Source organism: Erythrolamprus reginae, chromosome 3 (genome assembly GCF_031021105.1).
Source record: "Erythrolamprus reginae isolate rEryReg1 chromosome 3, rEryReg1.hap1, whole genome shotgun sequence".
In the NCBI taxonomy this organism is placed as follows: domain Eukaryota; kingdom Metazoa; phylum Chordata; class Lepidosauria; order Squamata; family Dipsadidae; genus Erythrolamprus; species Erythrolamprus reginae.
The window spans coordinates 221,380,980-221,400,314 of NC_091952.1; the positions used below are offsets into that span (position 1 = coordinate 221,380,980).

The window sequence follows — 19,335 nt, forward strand, 5'->3', positions numbered from 1 at the left end:
TAGATTTGTTGTACATTGTTTTATTGTTGCTGTGAGCCGCCCCAAGTCTACGGAGAGGGGCGGCATACAAATCTAATAAATAAATAAATGAATGAATGAATGAATAAATAAATAATAAATGGATGGATGGATAAATAAATGTATCCTTAGTGAAAGCTAATTTTTGTAAATATTCTTTAATCAAATACAGTGCATACAGATGATAATTGCAGTGTTATGTAGTGACGATTACATAGCATAAGACTCCTTTACACTCTCAAATTGCTCTGTCAACTATTTGCACAAATATATCAAGAGGGCAAAAATCACACATTGTGCCGAAACTACCTGCATGTCTGCTGTACTATGATAGGATGAGAGGTCACAGAAACAAATGTGCTACATGTGTTGATATTAAGAATTTTGGAACATTAAAGTTCTAAAACCTTTTAATGAGTACAAACATAGGCCCATTCTTCTAAGTGAGTAGTCATTACCATGTAATAGAATCTCATATAACCCCATCTTTAGTTCTCCAGCAATATTAAAAGCAGGTTGACAAAGCTGGCCCCTAAAAAGCATAACCTGTTTGGACAATATGTTATTAAAGCTTAATAAAGTATGTTTAAAGTACTGTAGCTTCATGCTGCAAATGACACAAAGTTACACTGCTAAAGTTTTTGATGCAGTTCAAAGGTGGGAAAAAGATGACCTGTTTTCTATCTACATTGCAGAAACATGATTTTATTGCTTATTAGTAACCTGTGACTATCACTAAGTGTTGTATCTTATGATTCTTGATCAGTGGTGGGTTGTAAATGATTTTGCTAACGGTTTGGACACACATGCTTCTGTGCATGCGCAAAAGTTTGTGCACATCACAGAAGTGTCCTGGGTAAATGGGCCCAGTCTCTCGCAGACAGCTCTACCGGTTCTAAGAACCGAACTGGGAGAAACCCACTGCTGTTCTTGATGATTGCATTTTTTTCTTTTTAAAAAAAGCTTTATTTATTTATTCATTCAATTTTAAAAACATCACAATAGTTTCGTACAGATCAGAACCAGTGTCTTATATTACATCTATAACTTACTGTTGTTATTTAAATTTACATTATTTACACATGTTCTTCATATTTACATAATTCTTATATTTGTAAGTACTTTCACATTATATCATGTTTTTTTATTACATTTATTTTCCATCTAATTATACCATCTTTGCCAGGAATCATAATATTCTGAGTTATGTAATCCTTTGATCTGCATTGTAAGCCTATCCATTTCTGCACATCAGTATATTTTGTCTTTGACTGAATTTACTGAGAGCATATGCACCAAAGAAAAATTCATTGCGTGTCCACTCACACTTGGCCAATAAAGAATTCAGTTCTATTCTATTCAAAAAGTCGCATACAAAACCGAGTAGAACAGATCTATGTATACAGTATATATTTAGAATTAAACTCAAAGTACAATTACTCTGTAGTGCAATCCATATAAACTGTATTTTAAAATGTTGATAGCAGCAAAAACCAGAACATAAAATAGATCTCTCCAGAGTGATACTATTCTGATCTTAAATGTCTCCTGTCTTTGGATAATTATTTGGGGAATCAAATAAAGGATATGTATGGCTACTAAGAGAAATAATGTATGGCTACTAAGAGAAAGCATACCCGATTTTCTCATTTTAACAGCCAAGATTTCTTTACTATATAGGAGAAACTTTAAATTCCTCTAAATTCTGAAATTAATTGCCTCTGGCATGTCTGTCCCAGTTGCCCTGAAATTGCAACTCCAAAATAATTTCCTATTTCCCAAAATAATATTCCTATTCGCTTAATTATACAGTAGTACTCCATTTCATTTTCATACTTGCTGCACCTACTGTAGTTTCTACATTCTCTTCTACACAAGAGATTGCATTTTTCCCTGCATGTCTTTTTCTCCCAGCTGAGAATAATGATACTAGATGTAAGACAAGTGGTGGAAGTAGGTAGTTTGAAGGAGAAGAGAGGAAAGGAAAAAGTAAGATTATGAGAGGTAAAAAGAATATTGCATACCCTGTTAATTTCACCTTAAGTAATAAGATGGGAGTAGAAATTCATGTAAGATCTGACATTTACTATGTGTTTCAAATGGTCCCATTCTGGGAGGCAACAACATTGTATAGTGAAAGCTACAACACTGTTTTATATCTATGATTTTGAATATTTCCTAAGTGGAAATGCCTGAAATAAACTTCAGTAATTAGTTGGTTGACCTTAAAGACCAGCCCTATAAAATTTTCATACAAACTGTTATACAAAATACATACCTTTTTAATTTTTTTTTTCAGATTTGGAAAATAACTAATAATGAGCCGAGGTGGCGTAGTGGGTAAAGTGCAGTACTGCAGGTCACTAAAGCTGACTGCTAGATCTGCAGCTCAGCGGTTCAAATCTCATCACCGGCTCAAGGTTGACTCAGCCTTCCATCCTTCCGAGGTGGGTAAAATGAGGACCTGGATTGTAGGAGCAATACGCTGGCTCTGTTAAAAAGTGCTATTGCTAACATGTTGTAAGCCGCCCTGAGTCTAAGGAGAAGATTACTGACGAATGAGTTAAACACTGAGAGACTTATGGATACATTTTTCCACAAAAGACGGCAAAAGATCTTATGTCCAAATCTTTATTTTCCTCAGACAGCTTTATACAATTCTACAGAGTGCTTTTTCTCAGAGCCCAAAATTACAAAGTGAACATTGAAAAGTCTAAACACATGGAGATTCGTGTGCTAACAATATTAAGACAAACAAATAGTACCGGTAAATAGCATGAAGAAGAACAAAGCTTGCTTTCTTTTCACAGGAAGAGGAGACAAAAGGCACTTTGAGCGAACAGCCGCTCAGCAAAATGTTTCTGAGGATTCCATAAAGCTGACCCACACTACAACAAACATGTGTAATAGAGACATGATTGTGCAAATCACCTTACCTTTCCTTAATCAAAAGGTATACATGGGTGTGTGTATATGTGTCTCTGTGTACGCATATGCCAATGATCTGTTTACAATAAAGTGCATTGTTGGGCATAACACAATTTGTATGTAAGCTACAGAATCCCTGGTATCTTCATACAAACTGCAACTAGATTTCATTAACGGTACAGAGGTATGGCTTTAACAAATGGCCATTATCATTCATATACATATTGAATAGGTATTAAACAGCACACATGCATAAGTAACAAAGTAGGAGGTAGTGGTTTTTTTAATATATATATATATAAGGCAATCATTAGTTATGTAGAAAAATTATTATAAGATTTAAAGGAAAAAAAAGTACAATGTTAAATCAGTTTTTACATTATTTTCAAGTGTATATGATCATCTACAGTATAACTAGGCTATTATTGTCCCTCTCCCATTATAAAAACCTCCCAAGCTTATTTCTATTTTTGAAATATTATTTTGGTACTGTAAGGTTTTCTAATTTATTGCATTAAAACATACATACAGTATTTAAATTTATCAGTTTAAAAACATGAGAGATCATATACTGTTTGTGAAGCCTGATAGCAGAATTATATTTCCAGAGCATAAAACTATATCCTATATAAAGAATCTGCAAAATCAGATACCAAAAGCTGCCCATACAAAATAGTCACAAATTAGTAATAAACAGGCATGACAAGCCAAATGATAATTGATATTTAACCTTTATCTACTGCTAAATTATACACATTACTTAGGATTCTTGGTGTAACATAAACGTAACCAAAGTTTTTTATATATTAATATAGTTCTCCACATATCTATATATCTTAGATAATAAATGAATTAAAGCAGCAGCAATGATTATTCTTCTTATGTCAAAAATGTATTGTGAGTGATTCATGTAAACATTCCTGTCATCTTCAGTTCTACTGCTTTTTTTCAACAACTTCCAGATAGATTCTCTTAAAATAAAAATAAAAATAAAGCAAAACAAGCCATGCTTACATATTTATATCAGCAGTATATGCCACTTCGGCTACTTCAATTTCTGGCATAAAATTTTCTACCAGTGACCCACTCCAAGAGGTTTTCCAATCTTCTTTTTCAGACCTGCAGATTCAGATCAATATATTTATCATAAAAATGTGAGCCAACAAGCTCTTTTTATCACTCAGTTCTAAGTTTTGCTATGTCTTAAAACAACAAGTTTGGGGAAACTGTCTATCTGAAAATTGCTGGGCTCATATTTTATATAATATTCATATCTTATGAGTTATAATGCTGTGCAAGTTCTTCAGCAGACACCCAATTGGAGAGCTAGCGGCATCAATTGATTGATTTTTAATTTCAGTTTCATTGAATAGTAGAAAAGCATTGGAAAACCCAAGTACATGTGGGTATATATAGAAACTTGAACACAAGTACCGTGCTTCCCCAAAAATAAGACCTTGATTTATTTATCTATTTTGAACTCTAAAATAAGTGCTTGGCCTTATTGCCATGATCACAAAAGCCTGATTGGGCTTATTATCAGAGGATGTCTTATTTTGGGTGAAACAGGTTAATATAAAATTTACTATGTTGGATTATAATAAAAGCACAATCCTATGGAAAATATCTCCAGCAAAATGCCTTGAAATGTCGGGTTACCCCAAAGGACTATGATTTGCATTTCAGAGCTTAAAATTGCTCAGTGATAATTTACCGGCTGTCTTCTTCCAATGTTCTTTGATCTGCCTCTGTTGCCGATGACTCTACTTCTCCACTGCATTCACTTCCATCTCCTGACAACTTACAAGACTTTGTTTCCACTAAATTTAAGTCCCTGTAACAAAATCAAGGTAGTTTTTTTTAAAAAGCTAGAATTATTATAAAAATGTCTATGGAAGAAAGCTTCCTTCATAGGGGAAAACTATGCACATGTATTTAAAAGAGTCATTGAATTCAGTGGAATTTGCTTCTAGAAATTGGGGATAAAACTGTAGCCTTAGAAGAATTTTCTAGGAATAATTACATTTTACTCATTGTTTTAAAGTGCTGCTTTTTCTACTGATAGAACAAAACAGTAATTTTCATCATTATTACAATAATTAATAATATATACTGAATATATGCTGAAAAATGTTCATTGAAGATAAAGTCATCTCTGATACCATTTATATTGTATTTGGGATTGTAAAATTGAATATTTCTGAAATTATTAAATATAAACGGAATATTAATTTTGAAAAAGACCTTTGCCAGAAAAGCATTCTCCAAGAGACTGCAAACTCTGTTGCAATTTTCCCACTCCTCTTTTCAAAAAGAAGTTAAGACATGATACGCGTTGTATCACACACATGTTCTTGGTAGAGACACAGAACTTAAAATGTCTTCTTTGATTAGAATCTCCACAAGTATTTCCTACCTTTTTGGGTCCCCTGGGGAATTGGCCAATAGTAAGATGGCTCTGTTATCATTAATATCCTTTGTAGATTTTTGTTTTTGTTTTTTCCCCGTTTTATAGTTTTTAATGCTTTTAATAATTATACAGTGATCCCCCGATCATTGCGAGGGTTCCGTTCCAGGACCCCCCGCAACGAGCGGGTTTTCGTGAAGTAGCGCTGCGGAAGTAAAAACACCATCTGTGCATGCGCAGATGGTGTTTTTACTTCCCAGCAGCGAGGAGCCGAAGATTGGGGTTTCCCCGCCGCCCACGCAAACTCCTCGCTGCTGCCGCGCCCGCCGCTCGCCCGCCCTGGAAGGGAAAGCCCCCCCAGGCCGGCTCCGATCCCCCCAGGCCGGCTCCGATCCCCCCAGGCCGGCTCCGATCGTTTTAAAACAGGCGCGCCGTTCTCCGCTGACTCCTGGCGAACTTCCCCGCTTTAGGAGTCAGCGGAGAACAGCGCGCCTGTTTTAAAACGATCGGAGCCGGCCGGCTCCGATCGTTTTAAAACAGGCGCGCCGTTCTCCGCTGACTCCTGGCGAACTTCCCGGGCGAAGGGCGGGTGAGCGGGTGCTGGGGGGGGCTTCGCCCTCCTGCCAGCAAGAGGGGGAAGACCCAGGGAAGCCGCCCAGCAGCTGATCTGCCCGGCGCCATCTACGCATGCGTGCCCATAGAAAAAAAGGCACGCATGCGCAGATGGTGTTTTGACTTCCGGGTTCAAAAATCGCAAATTACCCTGTTCGCAATGGTCGGGGACGCAATAACCGGGGGATCACTGTAATTGTTATTTGTAAACTATTTTTTTTAAAACTTCCTTGTAGGCCTCCCAGAATCATTTCTGTTGGGCATGTTAGGACTATGTCCAAACAGTTGGTTTGTTAATATATAAACAAGTCATCAATCTATGTTTGTATATATTGGAGTAATTTAACTTTAAATGTACTGCTTTATTATGATTGGCTATGGTGTTTTAAGTTTGCCATAAGAGGGAGCCAGAGATCCTAGTTCAGTGATGGCGAACCTATGACACGCGTGTCACCACTGACACGCCTAGCCATTTTTGGTGACACGCGGCCGCCGGAGAAACGGAGCTTTAGGGAGTGCAATTGCAACCGCAATTATTATTATTTTTCCTCTCCCCTTAATTAAGAGGCCGGGCGATTTTCGCCCCGCCGATATTTGCGATGGCTGGGAGGGGCGAGAACACCGCCTCCCAGCTGATTGGCATGGTGCCAAGCATCGAACGGTGGTTGGCTCGCAGGGGCCGCTGGGAGCGAGGGGAGGGGTTGCAGGCCTCCTCCCTTCCCCCTGCCCAGGAAAGAGTTGTAAGAAAGAAAGTTGTAAGAAAGCGCGCTGCTTTCTCGGAAAGCCAGCTTTCCTGGCCAGCACAGGGCTTTCCCGCCGCTCCCTCCCTCCGAAAACACAACGGAGGTCCACAGCGAAGCCGAGTGGAGCAACGGGAGGCTCAGGCTGGTGGCGGTAGACCTCCGGGTTTTTTTCGGGCGGGGGGGGGGCAGGAGGACCTTCCTGGCTTTCCGGGGCAGCTGGCTTGAGACTTGTGCCGGTCAGCAAAGCCAGCTGCACGCCGGAGATGTGGAGAGAAAGAAGGGAAAGAGAGGGAGGGAAAGAGGAGAGGACAGAAGGAGGGAGGGAAGGAAGGGAGAGAAAAGTGAATGAGAGGGAGAGAGAAAGGGAGGAAGAGAGGAAGGAAGGGAGACATAAATATAAAGAGGGAGAAAGGGGAATAGGGGAAGGAAGAAAAGAGAAAAAAATGGAAGGAAGAGAGAAGAAAGGAAGGGAGAGAGAGAGAGAAAGAAAGAGAGAGAGAAGATAGGAAGGAAGAGAGAGTGAGAGAGAGCAAGAAAGAAAGAGGGAAAGATTGAGAAAGGCAGCGTGTGTGTGTGCGCGTGTGTGCGTGCCGCTGATGGTCCGGGAGCTTAGCGTGTGCGTGGAGAGATGAAGAGAAAGAGGGAGAAACGCAGCGTGTGTGTGTGCTGCCAGCGTGTGCGTGGAGAGATGAAGGAAAAGAGGGAGAAACGCAGTGTGTGTGTGTGTGTGTGTGTGCTGCTGATGGTCCGGCAGCTGCAGCGTGTGGGGGGGGGGGCGCCAATGCTAAGGCAGTCCGTCCGTGGTGGGGCTGCAGGGCAGGCACAGCAGCCCAGGGAGAAAGAGGGAATTGAGATAAAGAGAGAGGGAGAGATGAAGGGAAAGAGGGAGAAAGGCAGGGAGAGAAAGATAGAAAGGAAGAGGGAGGGAGAGATAGAAAGGAAAGAGGGAAGGAGGAAAGGGAGGGAGAGATAGAAAAAAGGAGGGAGGGAGGAAAGAAGGAGGGTGAGGGGTAGTAGGATAGGGAGAGGGAAAAGGAAGGGCTTGGAGAAAGGCAGGGTGAGAGAAAGATAGAAAGGAAAGAGGGAGGGAGGAAAGAGGGAGGGAGACATAGAAAGGATAGAATTATAGATGCAAGAACTCGCTCATGTGTGATAGCGCACGCCCACACTTTATTTATTTATTTATTTATTTATACTTATATGCCGCCCAGTCCCAAAGGGATTGTCACTCAGACACTGTACTTTTCCGCCCACCCCGAAAAAAAATTAGAGGGAACACTGCCCTCGCCCCTCTGCTCCCTGCTCGCCTTCCAGAACGGTGTTACAGGAGACGGTTCTAAGGTAAACCCTTTCCGGGTTATTAATTTGTAATTTTAAAAAATCATGCCGGGCTCGCAAAAAAGAGAGTCTGAAAAAAAAACCCTGTGTGGACGTCGCACCATTTGCTTCCTCCTTTGGCGGCTCATAACTAGATTTTTACAACCCCCCACCCCCCTTGATAAGCTTTTACTTGAATCTGAACAGTTTGGGGGTTCGCCAAAGAGAGAAAAGTGAACGAGAGGGAGAGAGAAAGGGAGGAAGAGAGAAAAGTGAACGAGAGGGAGAGAGAAAGGGAGGAAGAGAGAAAAGTGAACGAGAGGGAGAGAGAAAGGGAGGAAGAGAGGAAGGAAGGAAGAGATAAATATAAAGGGAGAGAGGGAGAAAGAGAGGGAGGGGAAGATGGGAAGGAAGGAAAAGAGAGAGAGAAAGAGAAAAAAGTGGAAGGAAGAGAAAAAAAGGAAGGGAGAGAGAGAGAGAAAGAGAAAAAAGTGGAAGGAAGAGAGAAGGAAAGAAAGGAAGGAAGGGAGAGAGAGAGAAAGAGTGTGAGAGAGAAGATAGGAAGAGAGAGGGAGAGAAATGATAGAATAAAGGGGAGAAAAAAAAGAGAAATGAGAAAATGATTGAGGCAGAGAATGACAGGAAAGAGAAAGATAATTATGCATATTTATTATTTAAACTATAAATATCACAAAATTATGTTTTTTTCTCAAGGTGACACACCACCCGAGTTATACTCAGTTTTTTGGCGAATTTTGACACACCAAGCTCAAAAGGTTGCCCATCACTGTCCTAGTTGGAGGCCAATATGTTCCAGAATGCTGATTCATTCCTGATTGGCTGTATGTGATAAGGAGGTCTGTGTGAAATTCTTATTCTCCAAAAGTATTGAAGTGTTCCTTAGCTGTAATCTTTGTTTGATGTTTAGGCTGGTAAGACGATTATAGTACTTCTTGATATTGGCTGACTAAACATGAATGACCTTGACTGTTTAAGGAGACTGTTCTATTTATCTAAAAGTAAACTATTTTATATACTTTAACGTATCTGTTTATCACTCATCATTTACTGGATATCTACTGCAATCCCATTTCCTAACCCCAAGTCTCTGATAACTCAGGGGTAACTCTGATCACTTTTCCTTAACAGGGCATATATGGTACCTCTACTTATGAACTTAATTCGTTCCGTGACCAGGTTCTTAAGTAGAAAAGTTTGTAAGAAGAAGCAATTTTTCCCATAGGAATCAATGTAAAAGCAAATAATGCATGCGATTGGGGAAACCACAGGGAGGGTAGAGCCCCTGTTTTCTCCCAGGAGATTCCTAGGGAGGCCCCACGGAGGCTTCTCCCTGCCTTTTCCGGTTACAGTTTCGGAGGCTCGGGTTTGTAAGTGAAAAATCGTACTTGAGACGAGGCAAAAAAATCTGGTTCTTATCTAGAAAAGTTCATAAGTAGAGGCGTTTGTAGGTAGAGGTACAACTGTACATATAAGGAAGCATTCAGACATCCTAAAATATTAGATTTATATCACTAGCTATGATAGTGAGATTTTGTGATGAGCAGCTTTGTTTTGGTCTTACCCAAGTCTTTTTTCCATTTCATTTATGTACAATTCTTTTTCATTTAACAACTTTTTCAGAGTTTCCACCTCTTTTTGTTTTTCATTAAGTTCCTTTTGAAGCCGGTAGTTTGTTTCCTCCAAAGTTTCACAAAAAGCCTAGAAGGAAATTTAAATTTTTGAAAGTAAGGAGGGTTTTTTTGTAAAAAGTAACACAGAGACATTAGCTTGCTCTGCTGTTACAAACAGTTATGAATTATTTTTGTATGTACACAAGTAGCATCACTTGGATCTGGTTTTCTTTTATTGAAAATAATATTCTGATATACTAATAATGTGATCTAGCTATCATTCCCTAATTACTGGACAAATCTGTAATGAAAATGTAACACCTACAAGGTTTTATTTTGGCCTCTGCTCATGTATTGCTGAATTATTATTATTATTATTATTATTATTATTATTATTATTATTATTATTATTATTATTTATTAGATTTGTATGCCGCCTCTCTCCGAAGACTCGGGACGGATCACAACAGTAATAAAAACAATATAGTAGTGGAACAAATCTAATATTAAAAAACATATAAAACCCTATCATTATTTTTTTAAAAACCAAACAGCACATTCATACCAAACATAAAACAAAGTATAAAAAAGCCTGGGGGAAAGGTGTCTCAACTCCCCCATGCCTGGCGGTATAAGTGAGTCTTGAGTAGTTTACGAAAGACAGGGAGGGTGGGGGCAGTTCTAATCTCCGGGGGGGAGTTGGTTCCAGAGGGCCGGGGCCACCACAAAGAAGGCTCTTCCCCTGGGGCCCGCCAAACGACATTGTTTAGTCGGCTGGACCCGGAGAAGGCCAACTCTGTGGGACCTTATGGGTCGCTGAGATTCATGCGGTAGCAGGCGGTTCTGGAGGTACTCTGGTCCAATGCCATGTAGGGCTTTAAATGACCAACATTTTGAATTGTGACCGGAAACTGATCGGCAGCCAATGCAAGCCACGGAGTGTTGAAGAAACGTGGGCGAATCTTGGAAGCCCCACGATGGCTCTCGCGGCTGCGTTCTGCACGATCTGAAGTTTCCGAACACTTTTCAAGGGTAGCCCCATGTAGAGAGCGTTGCAGTAATCGAACCTCGAGGTGATGAGGGCATGAGCGACTGTGAGCAATGACTCCCTGTCCAAATAGGGCCGCAACTGGTGCACCAGGCGAACCTGGGCAAACGCCCTCGCCACAGCCGAAAGGTGATGTTCCAATGTCAGCTGTGGATGAATTATGAATTTCAAGCTTCCATTATAGCAACAAGATACAAACTTGTAGCACTGACTACCAAGATTTATTCTTACTAATGCAGTTAGTGATTTTAATGGAATTTCACTTAAATCTGATGAAGTAAATTTTCATACTGTGTATAACTAAGGTACTATGTAACCAACCTTGCTACAATATGCCTTATCTTCAATTATCTACTGATATTCCTGTATTAGAAAACTAGAAAATTAATAACCTGAGAAACCATTACATTTTTTTGGATAAACCTTTGATTTGATCAGTTAATTTCATCAAACAGGGTGACAAGATTGTGTAACCGTCTCAAACATGTCTATTTAAAGATAAAAATAAAACTGAGATGGGCTATACATTATTTACAGTAAGTAAATAAGCCTAGAGGATATATATGTGTACAAACTATTCCGATTTTGAAAGACTAATTATGGTATCCTGTTTTATTTTTACATCTTAACCACAACTAAAAACAACAACAAGCAATTCAGGAGGATGTTCAAATGTCTTTGACATGAATGCTACACTCACTGGTAGCCTCAGCAGATCATAGCATCAGAGGTCTTCAAACTTTAAGACTTGTGAACTTCAATTTCCAGAAATCAGTGCCAGAAATCATTAACTTTGTAGGATATCTCATTTGGCATTTTAGCCTTTTCAGTTAACTACTGAAGTTGTTAGATGTTCTCCAATTGTAAAATATTCATGCAATATTATTTATATGCTACAGTTAAAAATATTTGGAAGTAGATATTGGATATAAAATAGGTTCAATCTTATTTAGAAAAGTCCAATGAGCATTAACAGCCTTATATAAAGCTATTATTCTTTTAAGATTGCTAGTAAATCCATTGTAATGTCAACATTAATCTGTTTTAATCATATTTGCTGGACATGATGCCAAACAATACATTATTCAATATCCTTTCTGCTTAAGGATAGCAATTTTATGAATTATCACAATACTATTTGCACCATGTCAAAAAAAATAGAGACTAATATATTCACAAAAATATGACCAAATACTTATTTCTCTTATTACAATAATAACAGTAAGATGATTTAAATAAGAGATTATTGATAAGGCACATATATCAACTATCTCTGATTGATTTTGACAATATTTCATGTCTGACTTACTTAGTAGTCTAGAATTATATAAAGGGCAGGAAAACACATTAGATTTAATATTTTTGCAGAAAAAAAGAAAAAAGGCCCATTCAATTGTACATCATGACTGAAATGGTTTAAAAAACCTATAAACAAACATACAAATAAATCACATTTAGTATAATTATAATAAAATAGATCATACAAAGAGAATGAACAAAGCTGTGGAATCTCTGTACATTTAATTACAGTGGTACCTCTACCTATGAACGCCTCTGCTTACGAACTTTTCTAGATAAGGTGTTCAAGATTTTTTTGCCTCTTCTCAAGAACCATTTTCCACTTACAAACCCGAGCCTCCAAAACTGTAACCGGAAAAGGCAGGGAGAAGCCTCCGTGAGGCCTCTCTAGGAATCTCATGGGAGGAAATAGGGCTGTAAAAAGTGGGGAGAAGCCTCTGTGGGGCCTCTCTAAAAATCTCCTGAAAGGAAACAGGGCCGGAAAAGGCAGGGAGAAGCCTCCATGGGGTCTCTCTGGGAATCTCCTTGGAGGAAACAGGGCCAGAAAAGGTGGGAAGAAGCCTCCATGGGGCCTCTCTAGGAACGTCCTGAGAGGAAACAGGGCCTCCACCCTCCCTGTGGTTTCCCCAATGGCACACATTATTTGCCTTTAGATTGATTCCTATGGGAAAATGGCTTCTTCTTACAAACATTTCCTCTTAAGAATCTGGTTATGGAACAAATTAAGTTCGTAATTAGAGATACCACTATATTATGTTTCCCAAATTCTTTTCCTCGCCCTCCTATTCTTTTCACTTTCATTCTCTTATTAGATCCATCTCTTTGCATTTTAGTACCCAGCTTTATCCATATACAGTTCATAGATTATTCATTCAATCTATTTTGCTACATGATGAACATGTTTAATTTATACTTAGAGAAAGAACAAAAAGTTGCTGCTGTTCACATCCAGGCATTATGTGATAAAACGTAGGTCACTGTGCAATTAAAATATTCTCTTCCTCTATTGCACTTACCCTGCTCTCTTCAAGGCTATCAAAGGGCCCCGGAGGTTCGTCCAAATGAAGAAATTCTCTCACTGCAAGGCTTTGAAAAGAATGGACAATAAGACCAATTGACAATGAAAATACGGGACTATGTTTTATATCTTATAATATGGAATGAAGACTGGGAATAGGCCAAATGTTGTATAGTAATGCTTCCCCAAATAGGAGTTAGCTGCATTATTAACATTTATAAAGACAGATCCAAACATAATTAGAGGCAAAAGTTTGAATGTAATTTTCTCTCTAATAAGCATACATGCCATTAAAAAGAGTGAAATATTTTGAAAAGTTGGTTCAAGACAAAAGTAAAATTAAAAGTTCAGTTACACATCATTTTCTTTGAATACAACAAGTTGTGTGTAATTGAGATTTAAAACAATCAACATCATTTAAGGTACTGGTATGCTTTAAATGGCTTATTTGATGCACCAAACTGTTTCTTCCTGCCTTTTTGTTCAATTTATGCACTACATTTAACCACAAAAGTTCCATATAAGTATCAGCAGTTATATATAAGTCTACATTTTTGCAACGGATTGATACATAATCCAATTTGTAGAATTATTTCATTTAAGAAGTCTATCCTAAGATTCCAATCAAAGCTATAAATAGCTGTGGCTACAACATAAATACTATCAAAATGGGGGGAAATCCTCACATTATAATTATCTATTCCATATATAGGTTTTTATATTTTAAAAATATATTACTGTTTTAAGTTTAAAAAAATAAAAATTAATTTTAAAAAATACACTAAAAGTAATGGTATCTGAAAAGTTCTAACACTGCAAAGTAAAATTCTAAATATTGACTGTCGTTAAAAAAAATATCCTACCATGAAGTTACAAAAGTTCTTTATTTTATTTTACCATCATCCATTCATCTGATTTAGTCATCTAGGGGCAACTTTATATTATACCCCCATTTTAAAGGTAAAATAAAATAACCAATTTTTAGGATCCTACTGACTGACGTTTTCACCTAGGTAAGGCAGAGGGAAGGAGAAATAATACGGTACTAAAATCTATCTAAAATCTATTTAGAAAAATGGAAACAATAACCCTTTTCTTCATTTGATATGGTAGCTGAACTGCTGTTTTGAAAAGAAATGAGATGGGGCGGCAAAAGGCCACGTCAGAAAGGTTTTTTTAAATGAAGTTCTGCTGCTTGTAATTGTCCAATTTGTCATGGACTTTACTTGTTCCGTAACACATTCAGAATGAACTGTCAAGTTAAGAGGACAGCTCCAAAACTACATAACTATAAAACTGAATATTTAGTAGCCAATATGAACACATGATAATAAGGCGTACATTTCTATGCACTTATCTAAACATGTCAGTTGCCTCTACAATAAGACAGGTAACATAATTAGCGATGCAATTTATAGCTGTGTAACAGTACTCATCCTATATGTACAAGAAACAAAGTTTTCATTAAGAAAAAATGCAGCTTAAATGTGCAATTCGGTAACTCACAACCACACTTGAAAATAAGCCTCAGATGGCAATATGTTTCTAGGTGCTAAATAATTGGGGGGGGGGGGGGGGGATAAATCCACACAGAACATTTGCTCTCAAGTCTTAGTACAGAGAACCAACTAGCTCTTATTTGAAACAAGACATAATGTAGCAAACTACTTTAATTAAACATATTGTGTGTAATCAATATAGTGAAATGTGCTACCAGCAAATTGGCTAAGATCTGGTTGATTTGGGTTTTTGTTATTTATTTATTCATTCATTCATTCATTCATTCATTCATTCATTCATTCATTCATTCATTCATTCATTCATTCATTCAATTTTTATGCCGCCCTTCTCCTTAGACTCAGGGCGGCTTACAACATGTTAGCAATAGCACTTTTTTAACAGAGCTAGGCTATTGCCCCCGCAATCCGGGTCCTCATTTTCCCCACCTCGGAAGGATGGAAGGCTGAGTCAACCTTGAGCCGGTGATGAGATTTGAACCGCTGACCTTCAGATCTACAAGTCAGCTTCAGTGGCCTGCAGTACAGCACTCTACCCGCTGTGCCACCCTGGCTCATTAGTAGGATTTCAGGGAAGAGAATTTTAGTTTTGGATTTTAAGGCACCTGAGAGCCGTTACAAACTACTGTATTGAGATTACAATTGTATAGCAATCACACTTAAGACATATACCACTCAGTCCTCTCTACAATGTCAACATATTGCTATCCATCATCTCGGTTCTCATTTTATTGACCGCTGAATGGGAGGCTGAATCAATCTTGGGCCTGTCAAGATCACAGTTTATATCAATTTGCTTATTAACTCATTAACAAGATTGTAAAAACATTTATCAGTTATTACTTATATGTTTTCTACAAAAGGTTGCAGTTATAGTAGTAAAAAAACATTTGTGCTCGAACTCATATCTTGCTCTCTAAGTACAGTATGCTGAAAACAGAAAAAAACACTGAGTCCCATTTTTAGATATTTTTTTTTTGCGGCATCAAGCAATTACTATTGATAGACTGAGGAAATGAAGGAGAAGATAGAAGACAACCATTATAGCTTTAATTTTTCTCCAGTTTTTAATATTCACACATGGGCAAAACTCTCTAATAAAATCCTACCTATCATTATCATCCAGAAATGCTTCTCATAAAGCACTCTAGAATCAGTACAGTACAGAACGAGTCTGCGGAGAGGGGCGGCATACAAATCTAAATAATAAATAAATAAAATAAATAAATAAAATGTTTTACTATATTTCATGCACACCAGAAAAAATATAAAAAATATATAAATATATATATTTATATATATTTATATAAAATATATAAAGAGGAACATGCACTCATGATTAAGGATTAACAAGTATCTTGATACAATTGGAAACCAAATAGCTAATCAACAATGCCTTCATATATTGTTAATCCTTAAAAGTGAGATCCAAACATTTAATTATTATTGTTTTTCCCCACATACTTGAGGTATTATTAAAAGAAAAATAATATAATATAATAATATGCACAAAATCAGCAAAGTTCATGGATTTAAGCAGGGGTGAAATACTCCTGATTCGCTTATGCTTATTAGTTGTCGGAGAGATGGTCGTGAAGGCACCCACCCGGCATGCGCAAAGGGTAAAAGAATCCAAATGGCGGCTGGGCAGGTAGGCGGAGCCTCACGCTGCCTTCGTGACCAGCTCTCTGATGACCGACAGGCACAAGAGAACTGGGAGCATTTCACGCTGTGGATTTAAGTCATAGTGATGTCTGTCTGGTATTGTTTTGTTTCGCACAGTGTTTCCCAACCTTGGCAACTTGAAGTCCAGATATCTTCAAGTTGCCAAGGTTGGGAAACACTGGTTTAGCACACTCTGAAAATCCAGCCACTGTGTCATATTCAAGAAATCACGGTTAAGCAAAAATAAAGCTAAGAATAAAGTATTTTCTACAAAAGTGTCCCAAAAGAGGTTTGTGCAGCTGCAATATTAAAGGCTGAAACATCTGGGATAGACAACAAATGTGCTCTAAGATTATCCAAATCAAGAGTTTATGTAGCAAAGTTGATGATTGTCAACCACTTTTTTTTGCCACTACTGTTCTCTCTCTCAATCAGTCATTCACACATTCCCTGTTTCTGTATTGAAATATTCAAAAAGAATATATAAAGTACAACTTTTCTCAACCAATTCTCAGTCCTTATATCTTTTATCCATTCTACTCTAGCAAGACATTACAACCACTATTCTGAATCTCTACTATTAAAAAAAAGACCTCTGAAACTGAACCTTGCAGTCTGAAGAATTATTTAAAATGTAAGCATTGCCATATTCTTGTGTTATTAAATATTTTGCTTACAGAAGAAAATTATTTACATCCTCTGGAAAAAGTAACAATGCAATTTAAAGGAGGAAAAGGAGATCTGCAAAATCTGCTAAGATGAGAATAGTTTTTAAAAAATTACCTACCAGTTGGCAATGTCTTTGTGAGCTACTAAATTCTGTAGGAATGCTTGGAGTCCTAGCTGTCTATCTTCTAGGAAGTCAGGATTGTAATTATCCTTGAACCAACGTTTTGGGGGCAATGCCAGTCGAAAACCAGGAAACATATCTTTCAGCTGAAAATATATATTGGAAGGTTATGGCATACAGAATATTAATTTCTGTAGATAAGAAGGAATAGTGACATTATACTATCAGAGTTATAAAAAGTCAGTGGTTAAGGCATAAAGCTGAAAACCAAGAAAATCTGTGAATTCTAGCATAGGGTGGATGGAAGGAAGGGAGGGAGGGAAGGAAAGAAGGAAGGAAGGGAAGAAAGCAGGCAGGCAGCAGGATAAAAACTGGGAGACTGTGAATTCTAGATTAGATTTAGGCGTGAAGCCAGCTAAGCGAGTGTGGGCTAGTCATTCTCTCAGTCTTAGAAAAAGAAGAATGTCAAACCACTTTCAATTTTTTTGTTGTCTTTCTGAGTTTATTATTTATTTATTTAGCCCCGCCCCAAAATGTAGGGAGGTTTTCTTTCTTTATCTAGGCAGTCATTAAAAAACAAGAGTGAAGGAGCATTCATGCATGCACACACATGCCCAAACCAGAAGTGGGTTCCTCCCAGTTTGGACTGGTTTGTCCAAACCACTGGCGACCCACTGGTGATGTCATGATGATGTCACGGAAGCAGTTCAGTCAGTGACGATCTGTGGGCGCCACCATCTTTTAAAAAAAGTATTTTTATTTTATTTTTTCTTCTGAGCATGTGCAGAAACCGAGTTTCTGGCACTGTGCATGCGGTTGCCATCTTGTTTTCGCCTTTTCCACCCCGGAATTTTTCGGCATTATGCATGCACATATGTGCAAGCCAGGCCCACGCAGCATGGGAGGAAGCGAACAAGCAGCAATGTAAATTAGAACCGACCCCTGGCCCAAAGTCACACAAAATGAATTACAGCAGTTTAGCAATGATCTAAAACAGTGTTTTTCAACCTTGGCCGTTTGAAGATGTGTGGACTTCAATTCCCAGAATTCCCCAGGCAGCGTTGCTGGCTGGGGAATTCTGGGAATTGAAGTCCACACATCTTCAAACGGCCAAGGTTGAGAAACACTGTGCTAAAATGTACTTTGTATTTCAGATTTGCATTAACATTAGATTTAGCAACGTTTCCCAAAGTTGCACTCTGCAAATTAGACAACTTTTCATGCTCTACTCTATTATACTCAATGATTCATCTTATGAATACCTATCTTTAGATACGTAAAGTAGAAGCTAGCCATACTATATCTAAGCTGCAAAAACTTTCCTTTTTACCACCTATAGCAGTAGTTTCCGCATATTTGCAGCCTACCTGTGATACGCCCATTTAAAAAATATAGAAACTGTATTATAAATCAGTCACTTTCTCTCAGAGCCTTTTCACATTCTTTGATAATTATATGTGAACTATTGAAATAGAAACAGCATTTAATTTTCATTCATTCATTTCAACAGTAAATATGTCAGGCAAATGATTTAGGGCTCCTATCCACATTTATTTTCTTTGAAGGCTGCAAGTTTCAATTTCATTTAACTGATTACACAGGATTGCCATGGCTCATTTCCACAAATACATTCATTGTCAATGCAATGTGCTTCGGAGTTTGCATCACTTAAACCAGTGTTTTTCAACCAGTGTGCCGCGGCACACTAGTGTGCCGTGAGACATGGTCAGGTGTGCCGCGAAGCTCAGAGAGAGAAAGAAAACAAGAGAGAGAGAAAGAAAGCAAGAGAGAGAGAGAGAAAGCAAGCAAGCAAGAGAGAGATAGATAGAGAGAAAGAGAGAGAGAGAGAAAGAGAGAAAGAGAGAGAGAAAGCAAGCAAGAGGGAGAGAAAGAACAAGAGAGAGAAAGAAAGAGAGAGAGAGAAAAAGAAAGAGAATGAGAAAGAGAAAAAGAAAGAAAGCAAGAGAGAGAGAGAGAGAAGAGAACAAGAGAGAGAAAGAAAGCAAGAGAGAGAGCAAGAGAGAGAGAGAAAGAAAGAGAGAGAGAAAGAGGGAGGGAAGGTGGGAGAGAGAAAGAGAGCAAAAAAAGGAAGGAAGAGAGAAAGAAAGTGGGATGGAGAGAGAGAGAAAAAAGAGGAAGGGAGAGAAAGAGGGAGGGAGAGAAAGGGAGGAAGAGAGAGAGAGAAAGAGAGAGAGAGAGAGAAAGAGGGAGGGAAGGTGGGAGAGAGAAAGAGAGCAAAAAAGAGGAAGGAAGGAAGAGAGAAAGAAAGTGGGATGGAGAGAGAGAGAAAAAAGAGGAAGGGAGAGAAAGAGGGAGGGAGAGCGAAAGGGAGGAAGAGAGAG

At 38.2% G+C, this 19,335-nt stretch overlaps 1 protein-coding gene across 2 annotated transcripts in view; it reads right to left on the reverse strand.

Moving 5' to 3' along the window:
- Positions 1–2,635: 2,635 nt before the first annotated feature.
- Positions 2,636–19,335, reverse strand: part of SNX16 (sorting nexin 16) — a 28,199-nt gene continuing 11,499 nt past the window's right edge. For both annotated transcript variants that reach the window (XM_070747986.1, XM_070747987.1), the window contains exons 4-8: positions 16,991–17,139; positions 13,020–13,089; positions 9,608–9,744; positions 4,661–4,780; positions 2,636–4,065 (exon numbers count right to left, since the gene is read on the reverse strand). In XM_070747986.1, the coding sequence (XP_070604087.1) occupies positions 3,957–4,065; positions 4,661–4,780; positions 9,608–9,744; positions 13,020–13,089; positions 16,991–17,139 (585 nt within the window). In that variant the 3' untranslated portion in view covers positions 2,636–3,956. The remainder of the gene's footprint in view (positions 4,066–4,660; positions 4,781–9,607; positions 9,745–13,019; positions 13,090–16,990; positions 17,140–19,335) is intronic.